The sequence below is a fragment of the Lepidochelys olivacea genome, assembly GCF_965140295.1.
Source record: "Lepidochelys olivacea isolate rLepOli2 genome assembly, chromosome: 13".
NCBI classification, from domain to species: Eukaryota; Metazoa; Chordata; order Testudines; family Cheloniidae; genus Lepidochelys; species Lepidochelys olivacea.
Genome location: NC_140423.1, coordinates 38,686,459 through 38,708,544, shown reverse-complemented (window position 1 = coordinate 38,708,544; position 22,086 = coordinate 38,686,459). Strand labels below are relative to the sequence as shown.

At 62.2% G+C, this 22,086-nt stretch overlaps 2 protein-coding genes across 4 annotated transcripts; one reads left to right on the top strand and one right to left on the bottom strand.

The window, feature by feature from the left end:
- On the bottom strand, positions 1-13,259 carry MMP14 (matrix metallopeptidase 14). Its single transcript, XM_084645497.1, has 10 exons — positions 13,071-13,259; positions 9,604-9,752; positions 6,975-7,097; positions 6,120-6,427; positions 4,893-5,054; positions 4,300-4,460; positions 3,967-4,105; positions 3,713-3,863; positions 2,755-2,870; positions 1-2,187 (listed from the first exon to the last, which is right to left on the bottom strand). The coding sequence occupies exons 1-10, from the start codon at positions 13,170-13,172 to the stop codon at positions 1,859-1,861; spliced, it is 1,740 nt and encodes a 579-aa protein (XP_084501623.1). The 5' UTR covers positions 13,173-13,259; the 3' UTR covers positions 1-1,858.
- A 1,774-nt stretch (positions 13,260-15,033) lies between these two features.
- LRP10 (LDL receptor related protein 10) lies at positions 15,034-21,858 on the top strand. 3 transcript variants are annotated; one of them, XM_084645494.1, is made up of 8 exons: positions 15,036-15,775; positions 15,813-16,127; positions 16,391-16,420; positions 16,703-16,841; positions 17,135-17,319; positions 18,218-19,058; positions 19,248-19,377; positions 19,694-21,858. In XM_084645494.1, exons 2-8 carry the CDS (start codon positions 16,079-16,081, stop codon positions 20,177-20,179), a joined length of 1,860 nt encoding a protein of 619 aa, XP_084501620.1. In that variant the 5' UTR covers positions 15,036-15,775; positions 15,813-16,078; the 3' UTR covers positions 20,180-21,858. The 3 variants fall into 3 exon arrangements, with proteins under 3 accessions (XP_084501622.1, XP_084501620.1, XP_084501621.1); XM_084645495.1 differs by having other exon boundaries at positions 15,038-16,127; positions 18,221-19,058; XM_084645496.1 differs by lacking the exon at positions 16,391-16,420 and having other exon boundaries at positions 15,034-16,127.
- Positions 21,859-22,086: the final 228 nt, after the last annotated feature.

Below are 22,086 nucleotides of genomic sequence, written 5' to 3'. Positions count from 1 at the left end.
TCCTCAGAAAGGGGGGTTTATTACAAAGAGTGATATCTGCAGCCGAAATCTCTGGGCGTTTTCACGGCACGTACGTTCCCCGAGCGATACCTGCTAAAACCCACGGCCACGTTAATAAAAAGCCCAACAATTCAACTGAGACGATGTCCCCAGAAACGCGCTGACTCAATAGCAAAATAATATTAATTAATAACAATAATACATTGAAAAATACCCAGAGAGACAAAAAACAACCCTCCCCCCAGAAAGCACTTTAATCCGACGGTTTCAAAACACCCAGGTGAAAATCCCTGCGAAGCGGGTGCGGGGCAAAGCAGGCCCCTTGTCCCGGCCAGCGGGAATTGTGGGGCATCCCCCTGTACCACCACCCCCTCCCCCGCTTACACACTGATTTTAGTTAATTGCCTTTTGTTCTATACAATAATTAAGTTTTTTATTACAAAAATTATACATTTAAAAAAACCCAAACAAAAATCCCCCAATGAGACCCCTCCCCAACACTGCAGAGGAAAGAGGAGGGGACCCCTAAACCTGACCCTTACTCCACTGAACCAGCCCATATACCCCCAAACCGGGCCCACAGTGCACCCCCTAACCAGCCCCCCATCTGCCCCATTCATCCCAAACTGGATCCAGCCATGGTCCCTACCCCCCACAGGGACTCTTTCCGGCAGATCCTATGGGATGGTCTCTGACACCTCGGTGACCCCTACTGGGCTGTGGTCCCCTATTAGTCAGGATGGGGGGGGTGCAAGATTCCCTGCCGCCCTGTTTGTGGCCCTGTAGGAAAGTGGGGGCAAAATAAGGCCCCACCCCCTTCCTTTGGCTCTGCCCCCAAATACATCATGCTGCCCCATGAGCACCCTGCCTGTTTTCCCATCATCCCCTGCTCCTCTAGCCATGCCCATTAGAACGCCCTGGGTTTGACCTTGGTTTGACCTAGCTCTGCCCATTGTACTGCATGGCAACCGTCATCTGCATAGCCCCGCCCACTGTAATGTAAAGTCCCCCTTGTTTGCATAGACCCACCCACTAGAATGCAAAGCCCCCTCATCTGTGTAGCCCAGCCCACTGGAATGCAAAGCCCCCTTATCTGCATAGACCCGGCCATTTAATGCTAAAGCCCCGCCCCCTTCAGCCAAATGCCATCCCTCTTTTACTAGCTCCACCCCCATGGTGCTTATGGCCCCTCCCCCTCTGTGGCTCCACCCTTAGGTTCCCAAGGCCCTGTCTAAAGTACCTGAGGGCCAACCAAGGTCCTCCATTCCACAGATGGCCCTGCCCCCAACTTTGTACACAGACCAATGGGAGATTCAGCCCAACCCAACCCAACAAACAGGGGAAATAGAGCCAAGCTGATTGGCTAGGTCATGAGCCCAAGACTTGGGGGAGGAGCCAGCATGACCTTTGGGGAGGCAATCACACTGCTGTCTCCCATTGGGTTCCCCTCTGGTGAGGTGAAAGTTGAGAGGTCATAGGGGAAGCTGAAGGACCTGAACTTTGACCTTTCCCAGGAGGTCAAAGGACACATGGTTACACAAGAGGAGGGGGTCAGGGGTCACCCCGCAGGCTACTGAGCGCGCTCAGCACGCTTCGGGGGTGGGGGAGAAAGGAATGTCAGAAAGGAGGAGGTGCCAAGGGGAAGCCCCCACCCTTCACATCTTGTCCAGCAGGGAAGGGGAGGAGCTTAAGGGGAGGAGCCAGAGAGAAGCCCCGCCTCTCACACCTTGTCCAGCAGGGAGCGCTGGCTGTGCAGCAGGGGGGCGGAGCTGGGGAGGAGCCAGGGGAACCCCGCCCCCCACCTTGTCCAGCAGGGGGTGGGGCCAGGGAGGCGGGCAGGGCTGGGGAGCCCCACCCCTCACACCTTGTCCAGCAGGGAGCGCTGGCAGTGCAGCAGCCGCTTGGGGGTCCCGCGGCGTTTGAAGACCAGGACGGCGGCACCCAGCGCCAGGGCGCAGAGCAGCAACATGACGGGGAGCACCACGGCAGCCAGGTCCACCGCCCCGCCTCCCGCCTCGTCCACCTCGATGACAATGACCTCGGTCTCCTCCCGCTCTTCGTCCTCGCGCCGGCCGCCCCTGCAGCCTAGCCAGTCCCGCAGCGCCGACTTGGGGTAGCCCGGTTCCACCCGCAGCTGCTGGTTGTTGAACTTCCAGTAGCGGCCGCCCTTGTAGAAATAGGTGAAGGCTGCGTAGCCGGGGGGGGAGCGGGGCGAAGAGACATGCGGACGGGAGGAGACGGTCAGAACGGGGATAGACAGGCGGGAGGAGACGGACATGCGGACACAGGGAGAAGAGGACAGAGAGAGAGAGATGGACAGGGAAGAGAGGGGCGGACGGACACAGGCCAGACAGGGAGGAGACGGACAGATGGATACGCAGCCAGATGCGTCAGAAGACATACAGACACAGAGTCAAGCAAGGAGGAGATGGACACAGGACCAGACAGGGGAGGAGATGGACGGGGGGACCGGGATGGGATGGGATGGGATGGGTGAGGAGTGGCGGGAAGAGGGGAATAAAGCAGAGGCTAATCAGCCGTGTCCCTCAAAGTCCCTCCCCCACCGCTGCCCCGAGCCCTATCGACCCTCCTGGCGAGGTCAGAGCCTGGGTGGGGACCCCACGGCCCAAAAGTCCCACCACTCGCCTCCCCGCATCACCCCGGGCTCTCCCCATGCCTCCCCACAGAATTCCCAGCCAGGTGGGGCTCGGCCGAAGCGCTCTCCCCACTTTGTCCCCCACGTCCCCGCCATACCTTCATCACTGCCCATGAAGGCCCCACGGGGTGACTCAGGAATCCCCTCCCAGACGGCGACATTCTTGGGGTACTCGGCATCCACTGAGCGGCTCTCCTCATTGAAACGGTAATATCTGCGGGGGAGGGGACAATGAAGGGAGGGATCCCAGCGGGGGGCTCTCTGGAGGGGCGCTAACAGCACAGGGGGACCCCAGGATGGGGAGTGGGGGGGTCCCAGCGGGGGGATCTCTGGGAGGCTCTGACAGCACAGGGGGACCCCAGGATGGGGAGTGGGGGGTCCCAGCGGGGGGATCTCTGGGAGGCTCTGACGGCACAGGGGGACCCCAGGATGGGGAGTGGGGGGTCCCAGCGGGGGGATCTCTGGGAGGCTCTGACGGCACAGGGGGACCCCAGGATGGGGAGTGGGGGGTCCCAGCGGGGGGATCTCTGGGAGGCTCTGACGGCACAGGGGGACCCCAGGATGGGGAGTGGGGGGTCCCAGCGGGGGGATCTCTGGGAGGCTCTGACGGCACAGGGGGATGCCAGGGTGGAGGTCACTGTTCCCTCTGAGCTGGGCACGCGCACACAGATCCAAAACCCCGCACACACGGTGACACACCGCGCGCACAATTTGCACAGAAGAAATTTTTTGCGCACACAGCCCGTCAAAAATTGGAGGGACCATTGGTCAGGGTCCCAGTGGAGGGAATCTCTGGGGGGTGCTGACAGCACGGGGGACCCCGGGGTGAGGAGTGGGGGGTCCCAGAGGGTGGCTCTCTGGGGGGGCACTGACAGCCCAGGGGGACCCTGGATTGGGGAGTGGGGTTCCCAGTGGGGGATGCTCTGGGGGGCACTGACAGCACAGGGGGACCCCAGGGCACAGAGAGGGGGGTCTCAGCGGGGCACGCTTTGACAGTGCAGGTGGACCCCAGGGAGTCCCAGTGAAGGGGTTGCATGGGGGACGACTCGCACTGACTTGTTGCCCCGGAAGAAGTAGGTTTTCCCGCTGGGCATCCAGAAGAGGGCAGCATCGATGCGATCAGTGGGGAGCCCCCGGCCCAGCTCCCGGAGAGGTTTGGGGTACCCAGGCTGCAGCATGGCTTCATCAAACACCCAGTGCTTGTCACCTGCAGACCGTGAGGGCAGGGTCAGCCCTGGGGGGAAAGGCCCCATCCCCCATCCCCACCCCCAGCTTGCCTCCCCCCAGGAGAAGGCCCCGCATTCTGGTACCTTTGAAGAAGACAAATTTCCCGTCTTTCCTCTCATAGGCCGTGCTGATTGATGCCGGGAGACCGACCCAGAACTGGCCAATGGGGAGTGGATACCCATCCATGACCCGGTTATTCCGGACCCGCCAGAACCAGCGCTCCTGGGACCAGAGAAATTCACAGTTCTGCTGGTGCCCCTAACTCCCGACCCGCAGCCCCTGCTAGCCCAGCCCTGGCCCTCCCCATCTCTGCCAGGGCCCCTCACTCCCAACCCACAGACCCCTGCCAGCCCGACCCTGCCACCTCCCAGCTCTGCTGGTGCCCCTCACTCCTGACCCACAGAACCCACACACACCTTGAAGACGAACATCTCCCCACGCAGGACAGCAATGGTGTCAAAGTTGCCGTCGCAGATGTTGGGACCATAGGGGGGGTTGTTGGGCTCGTCAGGCACATGGGGCCTCGCCGTGGTGCGGGGCACCGGGGGGGCCTTGGTGGGGACCCCCGACTTGCTCCCTGGGCAAAGGGACACAAAGGGTTAATGGAGAGCGGAGTAGATTGGGGTTCCCGTGGATGGGGGCAACCTGTGAGGGGAGGGGTCAGGGACTATGAGGGAGTCTGGGTGGGGGTAGGTGTTGTGCCCCATGCACCCAGTGCTGGGGGCTGTGGGTGCCCTGTCTTTCAGGGTGAGGTTCAGGGGGTGAAGTTATGGGCTGCTGGCCGGGGTTGGGATGTCAGCATGAAGGGCGAGGCAGTGTCACACCCAAAGGAGTTAAAGGTTAAGGTCAGGGGTGAGGATGCGGGTCACACCCCCAGAGAAGGGCAGGGCCCCCTGCACTGTGAAGCCGCAGGTGCCCTGTTGGTGGGTTAGAAGTTGGGTGGTCACACGCTCCTGCGTGCCTCGCCAATGGGCAGGGTTTACAGTTTCAGGGCAGGGGACGGTCGCACCGTAGAGCTGCTGGATGCCGCGCAGGTCATCGTCCGGCAGCACGAAGTTCTCGGTGTCCATCCACTGGTAGAAGGGCGCCATGATGGCTGAGGGGTCGTTCGAATGCTCCAGCCCCAGCGCATGGCCCAGCTCGTGCACGGCCACCAGGAAGATGTCGTTCCCTGGGGGAGCAGGAGCGTCAGCATGTGGCACGGCCTGATGGGGACGTCACCACGGCCGCCCAGGAACGGGGACTTCACCGTATCCACCTGGGAACGGGGACGTCACCACATTCACCCCAGAACGGGATGTCACCAGGACCGGGGACACACCATGTCCGCCCGGTAGCAGGGATGTCACCACGGCCAACTGGGAATGGGGACGCCACCACGTCTGCACAGGTGAAATCATCGCCCCTGTCCCGCATGTTCAATTCCCACAAACCCCTTGGAAATGGGACATGCGGGGGACTGGCTGGAGGTAGGGAATGGGGCACTGGCCCAATCCAGCCCCAAAGCAGGGGACTGTCTGGCTCAGGGGGCAGGGAATGGGACATGGGGTCTTTCCCCTCTGGGAGGTGCCAACTATGATCCCGCCCCGCGAGGACTGCCTGGCTCAGAAGCGGTTCCCATGCGGCCCCAGAGGGGAGGATTTGGGGGGGTTGCCACCGATGTGGAAAGGGGAAGTGACGCCATAGTCAGCCCATAGTCAATGAGCTGGGGGAGGGGACTTTCCCAGCGTCTCCTTCCCTGCTCTGCTCCCCTCCCTCGCCTCCCTCCGTCCCTGGAAGAGAAAGTCCTGTTGACTCCCCCACCCCCTTCTTGCCGCGCTCCCAGCCCCCATAACCTCTCCCACCGTTCCCCCGACACCCTGTCTGTCCCCCTGCCTACCCCGAACCCCCATGCCCTCTCCCTTCCCCCCAAGCCCTCCACCCGCTCCCAGCCCCCCACGACCTCTCCCGCTGCTCTCCTGACACCCAGTCTGTCCCCCTGCCTACCCTGAACCCCCTATGCCCTCTCCTTTCCCCCTGAGCCCTCCACCCACTTCCCAGCCCCCCACGACCTCTCCCGCCGCTCCCCCAACATCCAGTCTGTCCCCCTGCCTACCCTGAACCCCCTATGCCCTCTCCCTTCCCCCGAGCCCTCCACCCACTTCCCAGCCCCCCACGACCTCTCCCGCCGCTCCCCCAACACCCAGTCTGTCTCCCTTCCCCCGAGCCCTCCACCCGCTCCCAGCCCCCCACTTGCCATTGAGGTCATCATTGCGGATGGTCCAGGGCTCGGCCAAGTCGAAGTGGGTGTCACCACCGATGTGGGGGCCGGGGAAGTAGGCGTGGGCCAGGAAGCCCCCCTCCCCGTCAAAGGGGGTGCTGTCACCGTGGAAGCCCTCGGCGAAGAAGATCATGATGTCGGCCTGTGGCGCCCGGCCCTGGCGCACGTGGGAGTAGGGCACCTCGCGGAAGCGCAGCGGCGTGGCCGCCCCCCACACTCCAAAGGCCCGACGGATGGCTTCGAACGTGGCCGCCTCACCCACCTTGGGCGTGTAATTCTGGATGCTGGCAGGGGGTGGGGGGAGAGAGCCTGGGTCAGACCTGCCTGGCTCCCTCACATTGCTGCCCCATGGTCACTGTACCCCCCCCCCGTCACTGTCCCATGCCCCCAACTGCCGCCTGGCCCCCTTCACTGCTCCACAGTGCCCCCCCCCCGGCATGGTCTCATGGCCACCCGACTGTCCCACACCCACAGCCCCCCATCACTGCCCTTCGGCCACCCAACTGTCTTCCCTGCAACCTCCTCTCACTGCCCCCCAGCCACCCCACTGCCCCCCACAGCCCTGTCGCTGCCCCACAGACCCATGGTTCCCTACAGCCCCCTGTCACTGCCCCACAGCTCCCTCACTGCCCCATGGCCCCCCCATCACTACCTCACAGACCTCCCCCAAAATCGCCCCTTTTTCTCCAACCTGCCTGCCGCAGCCCCAGAGCCCACCCATTTCCCCATGGGCCCCTCAGCCCCATGGCCCCCCAACTCCCTGCCCCTTCACACCCACCTCCAACCCCTTACGCCCCCAGCCCCCACCCCCCACCCCCCGCGGCCTCTCACCAGAACGTAATCTCGTTGTGCTCCCATTTCAGGCCCTGGATGGCATAGCGTCTGCGCCGAACGTTGGCCTTGATCTCGGCCCCGAACTTGTCCGGGACACCGCAGCGGGGCCGCTGCATGGCCCTGAGGGAGCGGAGAGCAAGGGTAAGCCAAGGGGGAGAGGCGACTCCACTCGACCTCGCCCCTGGGGGCAGAGTCTCCCAGCACTTGGGGCAGGTTTTCGTGTGCATGAGGCTTGAGATCCCGTCTTCTCAGCATTGTGTGGCCGGGCTCGCCCCGCCCATTTCCTTTCAAAGGGACCATTGCCCGAGCTCAGGGCCCTCCTGGTGCTCCGCAGATTCCAGGTCACGAGTAGGGTTGGGAATAGAACCCAGGCGTCCTGCCCCTTCCCCCTGTGACGTCACAGGTTTGTCGCCCTGCTGTTACTCCCAGCTCCCAGAACGGAGCAAAGGTCCAACTCCCGGGCCATTTCCTCCCTTCCCAAATCCTGCCACAGTTCCTGGCTTCATACGCGCCCTGGGGCTCAGATGGGGGGCACCAGTTTGGGAAAATCCCATGATTCTCAGTGGCGGGAATTTCCAAAGAGGCAACCCCGATTGACCGCTAAGGGGCTAAAACCCAACATCCATTGGTGCCCAACCCCCACTGACCCCTAGTGGGGCTAGAACCCAATGTCCCTTGGCACCCAACCCCCACTGACCCCTAGTGGGGCTAGAACCCAACATCCCTTGGCACCCAACCCCCACTGACCCCTAGTGGGGCTAGAACCCAACATCCCTTGGCACCCAACCCCCACTGACCCCTAGTGGGGCTAGAACCCAATGTCCCTTGGCACCCAACCCCCATTGACCCCTAGTGGGGCTAGAACTCAACGTCCATTGGCACCCAACCCCCATTGACCCCTAGTGGGGCTAGAACCCAACGTCCCTTGGCACCCAACCCCCATTGACCCCTAGTGGGGCTAGAACCCAACGTCCCTTGGCACCCAACCCCCATTGACCCCTAGTGGGGCTAGAACCCAACGTCCCTTGGCACCCAACCCCCATTGACCCCTAGTGGGGCTAGAACCCAACGTCCCTTGGCACCCAACCCCCACTGACCCCTAGTGGGGCTAGAACCCAATGTCCCTTGGCCCCCAACCCCCACTGACCCCTAGTGGGGCTAGAACCCAATGTGCCTTGGCACCCAACCCCCATTGACCCCTAGTGGGGCTAGAACCCAATGTCCCTTGGCCCCCAACCCCCACTGACCCCTAGTGGGGCTAGAACTCAACGTCCATTGGCACCCAACCCCCACTGACCCCTAGTGGGGCTAGAACCCAACGTCCCTTGGCCCCCAACCCCCATTGACCCCTAGTGGGGCTAGAACCCAACGTCCCTTGGCCCCCAACCCCCATTGACCCCTAGTGGGGCTAGAACCCAATGTCCATTGGCAGCCAACCCCCATTGACCCCTAGTGGGGCTAGAACCCAATGTCCATTGCCACCCAACCCCCACTGACCCCTAGTGGGGCTAGAACCCAATGTCCCTTGGCAGCCAACCCCCACTGACCCCTAGTGGGTCTAGAACCCAATGTCCATTGGCCCCCAACCCCCACTGACCCCTAGTGGGGCTAGAACCCAACGTCCCTTGGCACCCAACCCCCACTGACCCCTAGTGGGGCTAGAACCCAACGTCCCTTGGCACCCAACCCCCACTGACCCCTAGTGGGGCTAGAACCCAACATCCCTTGGCCCCCAACCCCCACTGACCCCTAGTGGGGCTAGAACCCAACATCCCTTGGCCCCCAACCCCCATTGACCCCTAGTGGGGCTAGAACCCAATGTCCATTGGCACCCAACCCCCACTGACCCCTAGTGGGGCTAGAACCCAATGTCCCTTGGCACCCAACCCCCATTGACCCCTAGTGGGGCTAGAACCCAACGTCCCTTGGCCCCCAACCCCCATTGACCCCTAGTGGGGCTAGAACCCAACGTCCCTTGGCCCCCAACCCCCACTGACCCCTAGTGGGGCTAGAACCCAATGTCCATTGGCCCCCAACCCCCACTGACCCCTAGTGGGGCTAGAACCCAACGTCCCTTGGCACCCAACCCCCACTGACCCCTAGTGGGGCTAGAACCCAACGTCCCTTGGCACCCAACCCCCACTGACCCCTAGTGGGGCTAGAACCCAACATCCCTTGGCCCCCAACCCCCACTGACCCCTAGTGGGGCTAGAACCCAACTTCCCTTGGCCCCCAACCCCCATTGACCCCTAGTGGGGCTAGAACCCAACGTCCTTTGGCCCCCAACCCCCACTGACCCCTAGTGGGGCTAGAACCCAACGTCCCTTGGCCCCCAACCCCCACTGACCCCTAGTGGGGCTAGAACCCAACGTCCTTTGGCCCCCAACCCCCACTGACCTCTAGTGGGGCTAGAACCCAACGTCCCTTGGCACCCAACCCCCACTGACCCCTCGTGGGGCTAGAACCCAACGTCCTTTGGCCCCCAACCCCCACTGACCCCTAGTGGGGCTAGAACCCAACGTCCCTTGGCACCCAACCCCCACTGACCCCTAGTGGGGCTAGAACTCAAAGCCCAGTAGGCTCAATGGGGGTGACTCTCCTGGGGCTTGGCAGTGGGGAGACTCACCTCATGGTGTCGGCGTCTGCAGTCCCAGTGACCTGCAGGCCGTAGAAGCTCTGCATGGCGCTGATGGCAGCCGAGAGCGACTGGGGCGAGCGCTGGGTGTGGGTCCGCAAGTCGCCGGGGGGGAGGTACCCGTACTGCTGCAGCCAGGCCTGGGGAATGAGAGAGTCAAGGGGGCCCACAGACCCCCACAACACCGACCACCCATCCTCCCTCCCCCTGAGCAGCCCCCCAATGCCCAGCTCACACACACCTGCCCTCCATCCTCCATAAACACCCCCACCTGCCCTCCTTATCCCTCATGCCCCCAGCCCCCACACTGACCCCATCTGCTCCACACCAACCCCCACACATACCCTTCACTGATCACTCCGTCCCCTCACCCCCACCTCACCCATATAGTGATGCCTAAACCCCATGCCCCACACACCCACCCCATCCCAGACATTGTCCCCCTATAACCCACCACACCCACAGCCCTGAATCCATGCAAGAGCTCACCCACCCATCCCCCAACCCCTGGCATCATGTACTCGCGACTCAAGGCTGGGCCAGCAGGGGCTGCGGGTCCAGAGTGAGGGGCACCGGCAGGGCTGGGCAGGGACAGGACTGGGCCAGCAGGGGCTGTGGGTCGGGAGGGAGGGGCACCGGCAGGGCTGGGCAGGGACAGGACTGGGCCAGCAGGGGCTGCGGGTCCAGAGTGAGGGGCACCGGCAGGGCTGGGCAGGGACAGGACTGGGCCAGCAGGGGCTGTGGGTCGGGAGGGAGGGGCACCGGCAGGGCTGGGCAGGGACAGGACTGGGCCAGCAGGAGCTGTGGGTCGGGAGGGAGGGGCACCGGCAGGGCTGGGCAGGGACAGGACTGGGCCAGCAGGGGCTGTGGGTCGGGAGGGAGGGGCACCGGCAGGGCTGGGCAGGGACAGGACTGGGCCAGCAGGGGCTGTGGGTCGGGAGGGAGGGGCGCCAAAGTGCTGGTGAGGCGGGGGGGTGTCACTGAATAAGGGCTGTTCATCAGAGGCAGGAAGTCGGGGGACCCTTAGCCCAGTGTGCTCTGGATTGTGCCTATTGGATCAATTCCTCACCCAAGCCGCCCCCCTGCCCCACCCTGTTCACCTCCCAAAGCCTCCAGTTGATTTATCCTCCAGCTTCCTTTCTTCCCTCCCCCGCCCCAGCTCTAAATACAGCCCCTCCACCTCCCCTGCTTCCGCTCCCCCACCCCCAGGGGCTAAATTTTCTCTTCCAAGCGAGACACAAACAAGTGTCGCCCACTCGCCGGCGGGCAGATCCCACCAGCTCGACACGCGGTTGTCCCTGGCCTGGTTCATTCCTTCTTCCCAGCCAACCCTCCAGCGCTCCAGTCACCCAGTTCCCCTGCCCTTGTCTCGGTTCAGCTCGTTTCCATTTGGGGGCCCTGCACTCGTTTCTTCCGGGCCTGGTTCGTTCGTTCTTCCCACCAAAAGGTGGAAGGGAAAAGGCGTGCGCAGCCCTTGGCCCCTAGGCCGAGCTCTCCAGAGCCCGCAGGCGTGCGCGGCCCTTGGCCCCTATCCCGCGGGCTCCTTGCTCACGTCTTCAGTCTCTCTCCCACGCCGGGGGCAGGAAAGGCGGCACGCTGGCCCGGTCCCCCCTTCCCCCACTCCCTCTCCCTTCACCACACAAGCAGGCCTTTGTGGCTGGGGATTTGGTGGCGAGTTCCCCCCCACCCTCCGGGGGATCCCAGCCAGCTTCCCCCCACCCCCACCTCCTGGAGCATGGAAGAGAAGGAAGGAGACGGACTTGGCTTGGAGGAGCGAGAGGGCAGAACCGTCAGAGAGTTTGGTGGAAGCCAAGAAAGTGTTGGCCACAGAAATGGGGTGGGAGGCCAGGGCTTTGGTGAGGTCCTTCAAGGAACGATTGTGTAACTGGAACAGCCTCCGGACTGAGAACGAGAGAGAGAGAGTAGATAGATAGATAGATAGATAGATAGATAGATAGATAGATAGATAGATAGATAGATGGGGTGTATGTAGATTAGATGACAGAGGGGATGGATGGGGATAGATAGATAGAGATAAGGTGCATGGTGAAAGAAAGAAAGAAAGAAAGAAAGAAAGAAAGAAAGAAAGAAAGAAAGAAAGAAAGAAAGAAAGAAAGAAAGAAAGAAAGAAAGAAACTGGCAGCCAAAAGAGGAACATGCCAGTTTCTTGGGTGACATCCAGATATTTCGGAGTGGGTCCAGATGTGACTCACGCAGCCCAGCGAGAATGGAGGACTGAAAACACGGAGGGAGTGGAGGAGAGAAGGGGGAGGTGGGGGGACCCAGGTAGGGGAAGGGAGCTGTGGGAGAGGAGGGCCAGAGAAATACCGTTAGTGAAATGAGAGAATGAGAAAATGGCTCAATAAATAAGTACAAGGGGAAGAAGAGAAGGAATGGGTAGAAGGAGAAAATCCCCAAAGAAAGGAATGGAAGCAAGGGAATGAGAAAGTCTGGTGAACAGATGAGTGAGCGGGAAGTGGTTCCTGGAGTTACATTTCAGGGTTGGCCCTGGAGGGAGAAGAAAGGATGGCGGAAAAGCCCAGATCAAGGAGTTCAGGAAGGAGAGAAGGAGAAACCCCCAGATGGAGAAGTAGGAAGGAAGGAAGGGGGAAACAGAGGCATGAAAGGAGATTGGTTGGGGGTCACCCCTTACAGAAGTGGCGTCCCTGGGACGGGGAGGGGAGAAAGGATAGGAGAAGAGTGTAAATAAACGAATGGAAGCGGAGGGGAGGAACAAAAGAAAGGAGGGAATGGGACAACCTGGCAAGCGGAGGAATGGAAACCAACAGCCAGGCTTGGAGATAAAGCGCCCGGCTCGCTCCAGGCGCAAAGCGCGAGGAGGGGGCGAAGGAACCGGGCCGCGCAGGGCGCAGCGAAGGGCCGAGGGGCGAGGGCTGGAGCCCGGCGAAGGAATGTGGAAGTTTTTGGCAGCCGAAGTTTGCCGTGGGGGAGGGACGCGCCGCGCGGCGGGGAAGCCCGGCACGAAGCGGGGCGGCAGCGAGGGCGGGGAAGCGGCAGAGGGGTGCAAAGGGGGGCGTGCGGAGCCGAACCGAGGGAGAAAACGAGGGGCGGGAAGGGGCGCCCGGCCCAGCGCCGCAGGGGGAGGTGGGGGCCCCGGCTAGGAAAGAGGGGGCAGGGCGGGGGGCACCAGAGGAAGACGAGAGGCGCGGGCGAGGCTGCGGAGGGCGCCGGGGACCAGGCGGCGCGTGTGAAAAGCGGGGCCCTCGGTTTTGCGGGCGGACGGGAGACCGGCCCCCAGCATCGGGACGGTCCCCAGCGCCGGGCCCTCGGCGCACCCGGGCGGGAGGGGAGGCGAGCGGGACGGCCCGGGCAGCTCTGCGGCCAAGGGCGGGCGGGAGCCCAGCGGGACGGCCCGGGCAGCTCTGCGGCCAAGGGCGGGCGGGAGCCCGGCGCCAGCGGCTTGGCCCGCGGCGCGATGCCCGGCGCCCGGGACTCACCTCCGGGCTGAAGCTGGGGGCCCCTGCGGCGCCCTGCAGCAGGGAGCTCAGCGCCAGGCTGGCAGAGAGCAGGGAGGGCACCAGGCTCGGCGAGGGGCTCATCTTCCCGTCCCTCCCTCCGCGGCGACTGTCCCGGTCCCTCGCCTCGCCGCCTCCCCGCCGGACTGGGGACGTGGGCAGCGCCTGGCTCCAATTAGAGGGCGCGGGGCGGGGGGCTGGGAAGGGACCGGCCGAGGGGGGAGTGGGGAGCGAACCGGTGGTGCATGGAGCCACCTAGAGGAGAGCGGCGGGAGAGCTCGAGCCGGGCTGGCTGGGGAGGTGGATCGGGGGGTGTCTGGGGGGGTACATCGGGGGGTGTCTGGGGAGAGAGATCAGGGGGTGTCTGGGGGATAGATCCAGTCGGGGGATGGATCTGGGGGGTGAATCCGGGGGTGTCTGGTGGGATAGATCAGGGGGTATCTGGGGGGTGGATCTGGGATGTCTGGGTGGATGGATCTGGGGGTGGATCTGGGTGTCTGGGGGGATAGATCTGGTGGATAGATCCGGAGTGTGTGGGGGTGGATCCGAGGGTGTCTGGGGGAATAGATGGAGCGTCTGGTGGGATAGATCTGGGGGTGTCTGGGGTTGGATCTCGGATGTCTGGGCGGATGGATCTGGGGGTGGATCTGGGTGTTGGGGGGATAGATGGGGGGCCTGGGGGATGGATCTGGGGGTGAATCCGGGGGTGTCTGGTGTAATAGATCAGGGGGTATCTGGGGGGTGGATCTGGGATGTCTGGGTGGATGGATCTGGGAGTGGATCTGGGTGTCTGGGGGGACAGATCAGGGGACTCTGGGTGGATAGATCTGGTGGATAGATCCGGGGTGTGTGGGGGTGGATCCGAGGGTGTCTGGGGGAATAGATGGGGGGCTGGGGGGATAGACCTGGGGATGGATCTGGGATGTCTGGGTGGGTGGATCTGGGTGTCTGGGGGGATAGATGGGGGACGTCTGGGGGATGGATCTAGGGGTGGATCCGGAATGACTGGGTAGATGGATCTGGGGGCGTCTGAAGGGTTGGATCCAGGGGTGTCTCGGTGGATAGATCCGAGTATGGGGGGATATCCGTGTATGGGGGGATAGATCAGGGGATGTCTAGGGGGATAGATCCGGGGTGTCTGGGGGGGATAGTTCGGGGGGTCTGGGGGAATGGATCTGGGGGTCTCTGGGGGGTGGATCCAGGGATGTCTGAGGGATAGATCAGGGGATTTCTAGGGGGATAGATCCGGGGTGTCTGGGGGTGGATCCGGGGGTGTCTGGAGGATAGATCAGGGGGTGTCGGGTGGGTGGATGCAGGGGTGTCTGGGGGTGGATCCGGGAGTGTCTGGGGGGATAGATCAGGAGGTGTCTGGGGGGTTGGATGCAGCGGTGTCTGGGGGATAGATCAGGGGGTGTCGGGGGGGTGGATGCAGGGGTGTCGGGGGGGTGAGCTCACGGAGTAGACAGGCAGACGTGGGTGGTGGTTGAAGACAGGCAGACTGAGGGAGCTGGGGCAGGAGAGGGGGGGCTGTGGGGCAGGATGTGGGTCTCTCTCATCAGCACATTTCCCACCATCGGTTTGTTCCTCTGGCTCTTTGATCCTGTGGCTGCTGATTCAGCCTCCTCTGATTTCGCTAAGCGAGACCTCGACCCCAGCTGGGGTCAGACAGCGAACCCAGGAGTCCTGGCTCCCAGCCCCCCTCACCCCCAACCACTACCCCACACTCCCCTCCCAGTCCTGGCTGGCTCCCAGCGGCCCCCCCCCCCAGTCAAGGACCTTGGCTGTTTTATTTAGCAGCAGGACAGGACAGACAGTGTGTGGGGGTGTTGAATAAGAGCCAGTGGGGGTGGGAAATGGGGGGGCGTGGAGGGAGGGGGGAACCCCATCTCCGCACCTCCCCCTCCTCCCACGAGGTGGCGCCAGAGGCTGTAGGATGGAGATGGGAGGGAAGTAGGTTCTTAAAGGGCAATTCTGGGACCCCCCCTCAAAAAAACCAGGACTCTTAAGGGGCCGGTACCGCAATTCTGGGACCCCCCCTCAAAAAAACCAGGACCCTTAAAGGGCCGGTACCGCAATTCTGGGACCCCTCCCAAACCAGGGCTCCTAAAGGGCCGGTACCGCAATTCCCGCCCCCCGCAATGTTAGTTATGAACGTTTCCAGCCATTGTTCAGTGGCCACTAGGGGGCGCCGAGCGAGGAGTTGAGAGTCCGTGTAAACAGGAAATTGTGACACGGGGAGCCTCGCAATTCTGAGACACCCCCCCAGGGTCTTAAAGGCGCAGCAGCGCCCTGCCAGAGCGGGGGGTGGGCACTGAGACCTTTGAACCCCAATACCCAGCCCCACGAGGGGGAGGAGCGTGCGGGGCGGGGCGAGTTAAAGGGCCAGGAGCATCACTGGCAATGGGGGAAGGGAGGCAGCCTCTTCCCAGACCTATAGGCGCCACGCCCCCCCACCCCAACTGCGGTACACACTCCTAGCCCCCCCCCCCCCGGAATGAGGGGTCCCTGGGCGAGGGGAGGGTTAAGGGGAGTCGCCCGAAGGGGTGGGGGAAGCAGGAGGTCACGTGACCCGGAAAGTTGCAAGGCAGGAAGCGAAGGACGGAAACAAAGTTCCCAGCGAAGGAGACGCGCGACGGGCGGGGGGTTCTAGGCTCGGGACCGGACCGGACCGGACCGGGGGGTTCTAGGCTCGGGACCGGACCGGACCGGACCGGAGGGTTCTAGGCTCGGGACGGGACGGGGGGAACCGGAAGCAGGGAAGGAACCAGCCCGACTGTGAGAGGGGGTGAAGGCCCCCCCACGAATCCCTGTCCCCCCTCCCCGAACGGAAGTCGCGGGGTAGGGGCCCTCCAGAGCCGGGCGGGGGGAAGTCGGGGAGCGCGGGAGATGTGCGGCTGTTAGGGGAGAGGGGAATCCGCCCACCGACCCTTCCCCACCCCCGGATCCTCTGGGGGGCAAAAGGAGAAAACCGGGACCCCCCCACCCTGAAAATGTCACCACTGGGGACCGCCTGCATCCTGCTGCTGGGACTCGTCTGGGGTAAGAGATGCCGGTGCCCCGCACTCCCGACCTGCAGCCCCTGCCCCCCCCAGCCCTGGCCCCCCCGGGCCTGCCGGTGCCCCTCACTCCCGACCTGCAGCCCCTCCCCCCCCCAGCCCTCCCAGTGCCCCGCACTCCCGACCTACAACCCTGCCCCCCCAGCCCTCCCGGTGCCCCGCACTCCCGGCCTGCAGCCCCCTGCACGCCCCCCAGCTCTGGGTCCCCCACTTTTTCTTCTTATCCCAGTTTATTTTCCCCCCTAGAAGCTGCTTCCTACACAGAGAAAGACTCGGGTGAGTGGGGGGGGGCTGAGTGTGAGAGGAGGGTTCTCTGGGGTACAGAGAGTGGGATTGGGGTGCAGGGCTTGGGTGGGGGAAGGACAGCAGTTGGGGGGCTGGTGGGGGGAGGGGGAAGGGTAGGGATTGGGGTGCAGGGGCTGGAGGGAGAAGGGGAGGGGGAAGGGTGGGGATTTGGGGTCACTGGGTGGGGTAGCACTGTGATTGGGGGGGCTGGGTGTAGGGGAGGGGGCACGGGGGGTCCATCGCTGACCTCTGCACCCCCCCGTTCCTTCCTAGCCACCTGTCATGCACCCCTGGAGGTGCGGGGGGAGCGCCAGGGGCTGATCCGCAGCTTCCCCCCCCGGCACGGCCGCCTCCTGCCCAGCAAGTGCACCTGGGTCATCCTGGCGGGCCCGGAGGATGTGGTGACCATCAGGTGAGAGACCCCTCAGCCCCCTGCCCCACTCCCTCAGTCCTCCCCCGGCCACCCACCTCCTCCCCCACTCCCTCAGCCCTCTCCTCGCTCCCCCCACCGGCCATCCTGTTCTGCCCCAGAGAAGAGCAAAACCAGTAATTATCCCAATTAACCTCCCTCCCCGCCCTGGCCCTGGGGCCAGATGGGAGTCAGCGCCCCAGAGGGGAGAGGCCCCATACCCCACCCCCTACCCTGGAGCTGGCGCCCCCTGGAGGGGAGAAGCCCCGTACCCCTCACCCGCCTCCTCTCCGCAGGTTCGAGCGGTTCCAGCTGGCGTGCGGGGAGGCCAAGCTCTACGTCTGGGCTCACTCCTACCCCCACCAGGCCCTCTGCGGCTCCCGGCTTCCCGCCCCCCTGGAGTACAGGGGCACCAACGTCACCCTCAGCTACTGGCGGAGCTGGACGGTGGCTGAGGGCTTCCAGCTCCGCTACGAGAGAGGTGGGGGCGCAGCTGGGGAATGGGGCAGGGGGTGCACCTGGGAGGGGTGGGCAACTCGTCAGTCTGTCTCTCCACCCCAATGTCCCGCTTTCCACTTATCCCTAGCTGACCCGACCCAACCATCCATCCATCCCCACTGGCCCCGACCAACCATCCATCCATCCCCACTGGCCCCGACCAACCATGCAACCCCACCTGCCCCGACCCATCCATCCCCACCCGACCCTACCATCCATCCATCCATCCCCACCAGCCCTGACCAACCATCCAATCCCACCTGCCCAGACCCAACCATCCATCCAACCCCATCCCCACCAGCCCCGACCAACCATCCAACCCCATCCCCACCAGCCCCGACCAGCCATCCATTCCCACCCGACCTCACCATCCATCCCCATCCATCCATCCCCACACGACCCAACATCCGTCCATCCCCACACAACCCAGCCATCCATGCAACCCAATGCAAGCATGCATCCGTCCCCCACAACCTGACCATCCATCCATCCCCACACGACCCAACCCAACCATTGATCCATCCCCACACGACCCAACCAACCATCCAACCCCACCTGCCCAGACCCGACCATCCATCCATCTCCACTGGCCCGAACCAACCATTTCACCACACCCGCCCAGACCCAACCATCCATCATCCCCACACAACCTAACCTGACCCATCCATCCGTCCTCACCCACCCCGAACCATCCGTCTATCCATCCATCCCCACACAAACCGATCCAACCATCCATCCCCTCATGACCCAACCATCCATCCCCACATGTACCCATCCTTCCGTCTATCCAACCATACACCCATCCCGATGCAACTGTCCCATCCATCCCCGTGCAGTCTGTCCATCCCTGTCCCTGTTTCACTCTCTCTCTCTCATCCCAGCAGGTCCCCTCCTCTCTGCCTCACCCCCATCTTGTAACCTGACCCTGAATGATTTCTATGGGGTCTTCTCCCCACCTGCCTGGCCTGGGGGCCCCGCTGGTGCCCTCATCCGGTGCCGCTGGGCCCTGGACCCCCACGATAGCCGCCCCCTCACTGTGCTCTTCACCACACTGGACCTGGCTCCGAACGACTCCCTGGAGGTCTACGAGGGCCACCCAGACCTGCCGGCTGAGCCGCGGCTTCTGCGGCGCGTGGATGCGGCCAGCAACGGGCAACCAGTAGTGGTGGAGTCGCCCTCCAGCCGGGCATGGGTGGCCTGGCAGGGCCTGGGGGACCACGGCTTCAACGCCACCTACCACGTGCGTGGGTTCTGCGTGCCCTGGCAGCGGCCCTGCGGCCAGGGGGATGAGGCCCGGTGCTACGGTGAGGCGGAGCGCTGCGATGGCATCTGGCACTGCCCAGATGGGGCAGACGAGGAGCGCTGCCCAGGCTGCCCAGAGGGGAGCTACCCCTGCCGGGCTGGTGCTGGGGGCCCCTGCTACGCGCCCGCCGACCGCTGCAACTACCAGACGCTGTGCCCAGACGGGGCGGACGAGCGGGGCTGCTGGCGCTGCCAGCCCGGCAACTTCCGCTGCGGAGACGGGCGCTGTGTCTACGAGGCCTGGCGCTGCGACGGGCAGCCCGACTGCACTGACGCCTCCGACGAGGCCGCCTGCCCCTACGCCCTGCCCCGCAAGGTGGTGGCCGCCGCGGCCATCGGCAGCCTGGTCTGCGGCCTCCTGCTGGTCATCGCGCTGGGCTGCACCTGCCGGCTGTACGCCGTGCGCAGCCAGGAGTACAGGTGGGGGCGGGGCCATGGGATGGGCGGGGCTATGGGATGGGGTGGAGCTCTCGTGTGGATGGGGGCGGGGCTATGGAGGGGTGGGATCAGAGGCAGATGAACCCAGGGCTGGGGGGAGTTGTGAGGAAGGGGGGCAGTGGGGGGGAAAGCCCCGGGGTCACCATCTCACGCTCTCCCCCACCCCTGCAGCCTCTTCGCCCCCCTGTCCCGCAGCGACGCCCAGCTGGTCCGGCAGGAGGCGCCGCCGTCCTACGGGCAGCTCATCGCACAGGGGCTGGTCCCACCTCTCGAAGACTTCCCCACCGACAGCCCCGGGCAGGTGAGATGCATCCACCCTGCACCCCACTGAGCCCCTCCCGGCACCCACCACAACCCTATCTCCACAGAGAGAGGCCCCCGCTCCAGCCCCGCACCCTGGCCCCCGCCGAGCGACCCAGCCCACACTGTGCCCTCCACTGAGCGCCCCAGGGTGGTGACCGCCTCCTAGGTCTCCACACCCCCTCCCACAGCCCCCCCGGCTTCCCCACAGAGACCCTGGGGCAGATGACACCCCCTGAGCCCCACTCCTGGACCCCCAAGCATGGGGGGCTCCCTCCCCCTGGTGCTGACCCCCCTCCACCCCCGTCTCGTTGCAGGCGTCGCTGCTGGGGAATCTACGCTCTCTCCTCCATCTGCTCCAGCATGAGCCGGTGGGGGGGCGCCGGGCCCGCCGGCCCCCCCGCCCCCTGCGCCGTCTGCTGCGCCGCCTACGCCGCTGGGGGCTGCTGCCCCGCTCCGCCCCTGCCGCCCGCCCCCCTGCTGCCCCCTCTGCCCAGCCCCCGCCGGACACCGCCAGCCAGGAGGAAGGGGGGGCGGCGGGCGGGCCCGATGAGGCCCCGCCCCTGCCACAGAAAGTCCCGCCCCCTGGGCCAGAGCCTCCCATGGCCCCACCCCCTGCAGGCCCCCAGCGGCTGCCCAGAGGGGTGATGGGGGCCCTCCGTGGGTGCCTCTTCCCCTCCTCCGAGGGCCATGGGGAGCCTCCGAGCTTCCCACCCTCCCCCGTGGGGGAGGACGACGTGCTGCTACTGCCCCTGGCTGAGTCCTGCCCCCCTGCCGAGGACGATGATCCCCTCCTCACCTGAGTGCCTCCCGCCGGGCCGCATCGCCCTGAAGAACCCAGCGGCCAACGGGGAGAGCGGTTAAGCCACCCCTGCCACCAGCAGGGTTCAACTGGGGTGGCAATATTTGTGAGGCAGTCAAAAACTGGCCCACAAAGGATGGTGCCATTGCACATTGCCTTTAAGGACTTAATGTTGACTGAGCAGTGAAAGAATATTTGCCTGCCCGTCAAAAAAGCTCTTCAAGGGAAGAGCTTTGTCAGACATTGCCTTTAAGAACCTGGTGGCTAATTGGAGAGCAGGGCAGCCGTCAGGGTTGAACCAATCGCGCCCACCCCCAGAGGCCACATCTGGCTGCATCTGAGCGGAAGGAAAAATATTTGTCTGGCAGTCACAAAAGGCTCTTGAAGGGGGTGTGCCCTTTCAAAGTCTTTGTATGGCTGTTCTAAAGAACGTCTTAAAGGTGCTGGAACCCTATTAGTGGAGGAAAGAAAAGGCAGTCAAAAAATACTCTTAAAGGCAATGGCTCAGCTGGCAGTTATTTTCCTCTTCTATGAGTTGAAATTTTCTGTAATCAATCATTTTTTCCTACCTGGGTTAGAAAAATGAACCTTTGAACATTTCTTTTTGCAGTGCCTGATAAATTAATCTTTATGGTCAGCACACCTTGTGTGTGTGCAGGTTAAAAAAAAAGGTCTTTTAAAGGCAATGGGCAAAGGGCAAAATCCGCAACATTTTACTCCCCGTTTGCTAAAATGTTGTTCTGATTGAAACAAAAAAATGAGAAATGGGCAGAAAATGAATATGTGAGTTTATGTAGCTGGGATTCTCTACGCAAAATATTTACATGGCTGTCAAAAAAGAAAACCCTTAAAGGTAATGACCATTTTACCTCCTCAAAAGATTGTTTGACGTCATTGGTTTTTTAAATATGACTTAGAAGAGACAATGTGCATTTCTATTCAGCTGACAAATTGAACAGTGATTCTGAATGACAAAAGATATATGTGGCAGTTTTATATATATATATATATATATATATATATATACACACACACACCTAAAGGCAATGACTAAATCTGAAAGATTGTCGGTCATTTTTGATAGATTTTTAATATATATATGTGTCGTTTTTGTGAAGAAGGTGAGGAATAAGATGAAAAGAAATGTGTGTGTCTATGGATGTGGGAAATTCACTTGTGAGTCTTGGCACCAAATATTTGTATTGTAAACTGATTTTTCAAGGCAATGGCAAAAGCATTTAACCAGCTACCGCGAGAGAGGTGTGTTTTTTTTGTAGTTACTTTTTTAAATTCAAAATCGGAAGCTGAATTTTCACAAGTTCCATGGCTACAAAAGCTGGACTTGATTCTCAACCCAGCTGCTTTGTGTTGCTGGGTTTTTGTTGTTGTTGTTTCAAATAAGCTTCTTAAAGGCAAAGTTTGGATCAGAAAAAAATACACCAACTTTTGGCAGTGACATTTTATTTGGTTTGCGTGTTCGCTTGTTTGTTTTGTGCAATTATATTTGAAAGAGAGGAACTAGGGAGAAAATCAAGTTACAAATCTGTGCCCCAGGACATCGAGGTGGGGGATGTCAGTGTAAAGTATTTGCCTGGCCATTAACAAATAAAATAAACGCAAGAAACAAGTGGGTTTATCTGTACCCATAAATTAAATAAAAATCCGCCGTGATTCACCATACAGCTTACTTGTGAAATACAACGGTGAGACTGAAAAATGTAACCAGCTCTGGTAGAGAACTTTTAAAAAGAGAAAAAACCCAGAATAAATGGGTGCATCAGTGTATGCAGCCTAGGAGAGGCAGTGCAAAAATTTGTGTGGCAGACAAAAAATAAAATACTGTTAAAGGTAATGGCTGGGGTGGGGGAATTTAACCAGGTTTTTCTGAAGAACTTGTTTTATTTAAAA

What these genes read in the sequence shown, in the direction of transcription:
- LRP10 (XM_084645494.1), top strand. Translation starts at nt 16,079, where the DNA reads ATGTCACCACTGGGGACCGCCTGCATCCTGCTGCTGGGACTCGTCTGG. An exon ending in GCTGCTGGGACTCGTCTGGG is followed by an intron (nt 16,128 to 16,390) that starts GTAAGAGATGCC and finishes TTTCCCCCCTAG; the next exon opens with AAGCTGCTTCCTACACAGAG. An exon ending in GAGGATGTGGTGACCATCAG is followed by an intron (nt 16,842 to 17,134) that starts GTGAGAGACCCC and finishes TCCTCTCCGCAG; the next exon opens with GTTCGAGCGGTTCCAGCTGG.
- MMP14 (XM_084645497.1), bottom strand. Translation starts at nt 13,172, where the DNA reads ATGAGCCCCTCGCCGAGCCTGGTGCCCTCCCTGCTCTCTGCCAGCCTG. An exon ending in CACAACGAGATTACGTTCTG is followed by an intron (nt 6,428 to 6,974) that starts GTGAGAGGCCGC and finishes ACCCCCTGCCAG; the next exon opens with CATCCAGAATTACACGCCCA. An exon ending in CTTCATGGGCAGTGATGAAG is followed by an intron (nt 2,188 to 2,754) that starts GTATGGCGGGGA and finishes CCGGCTACGCAG; the next exon opens with CCTTCACCTATTTCTACAAG.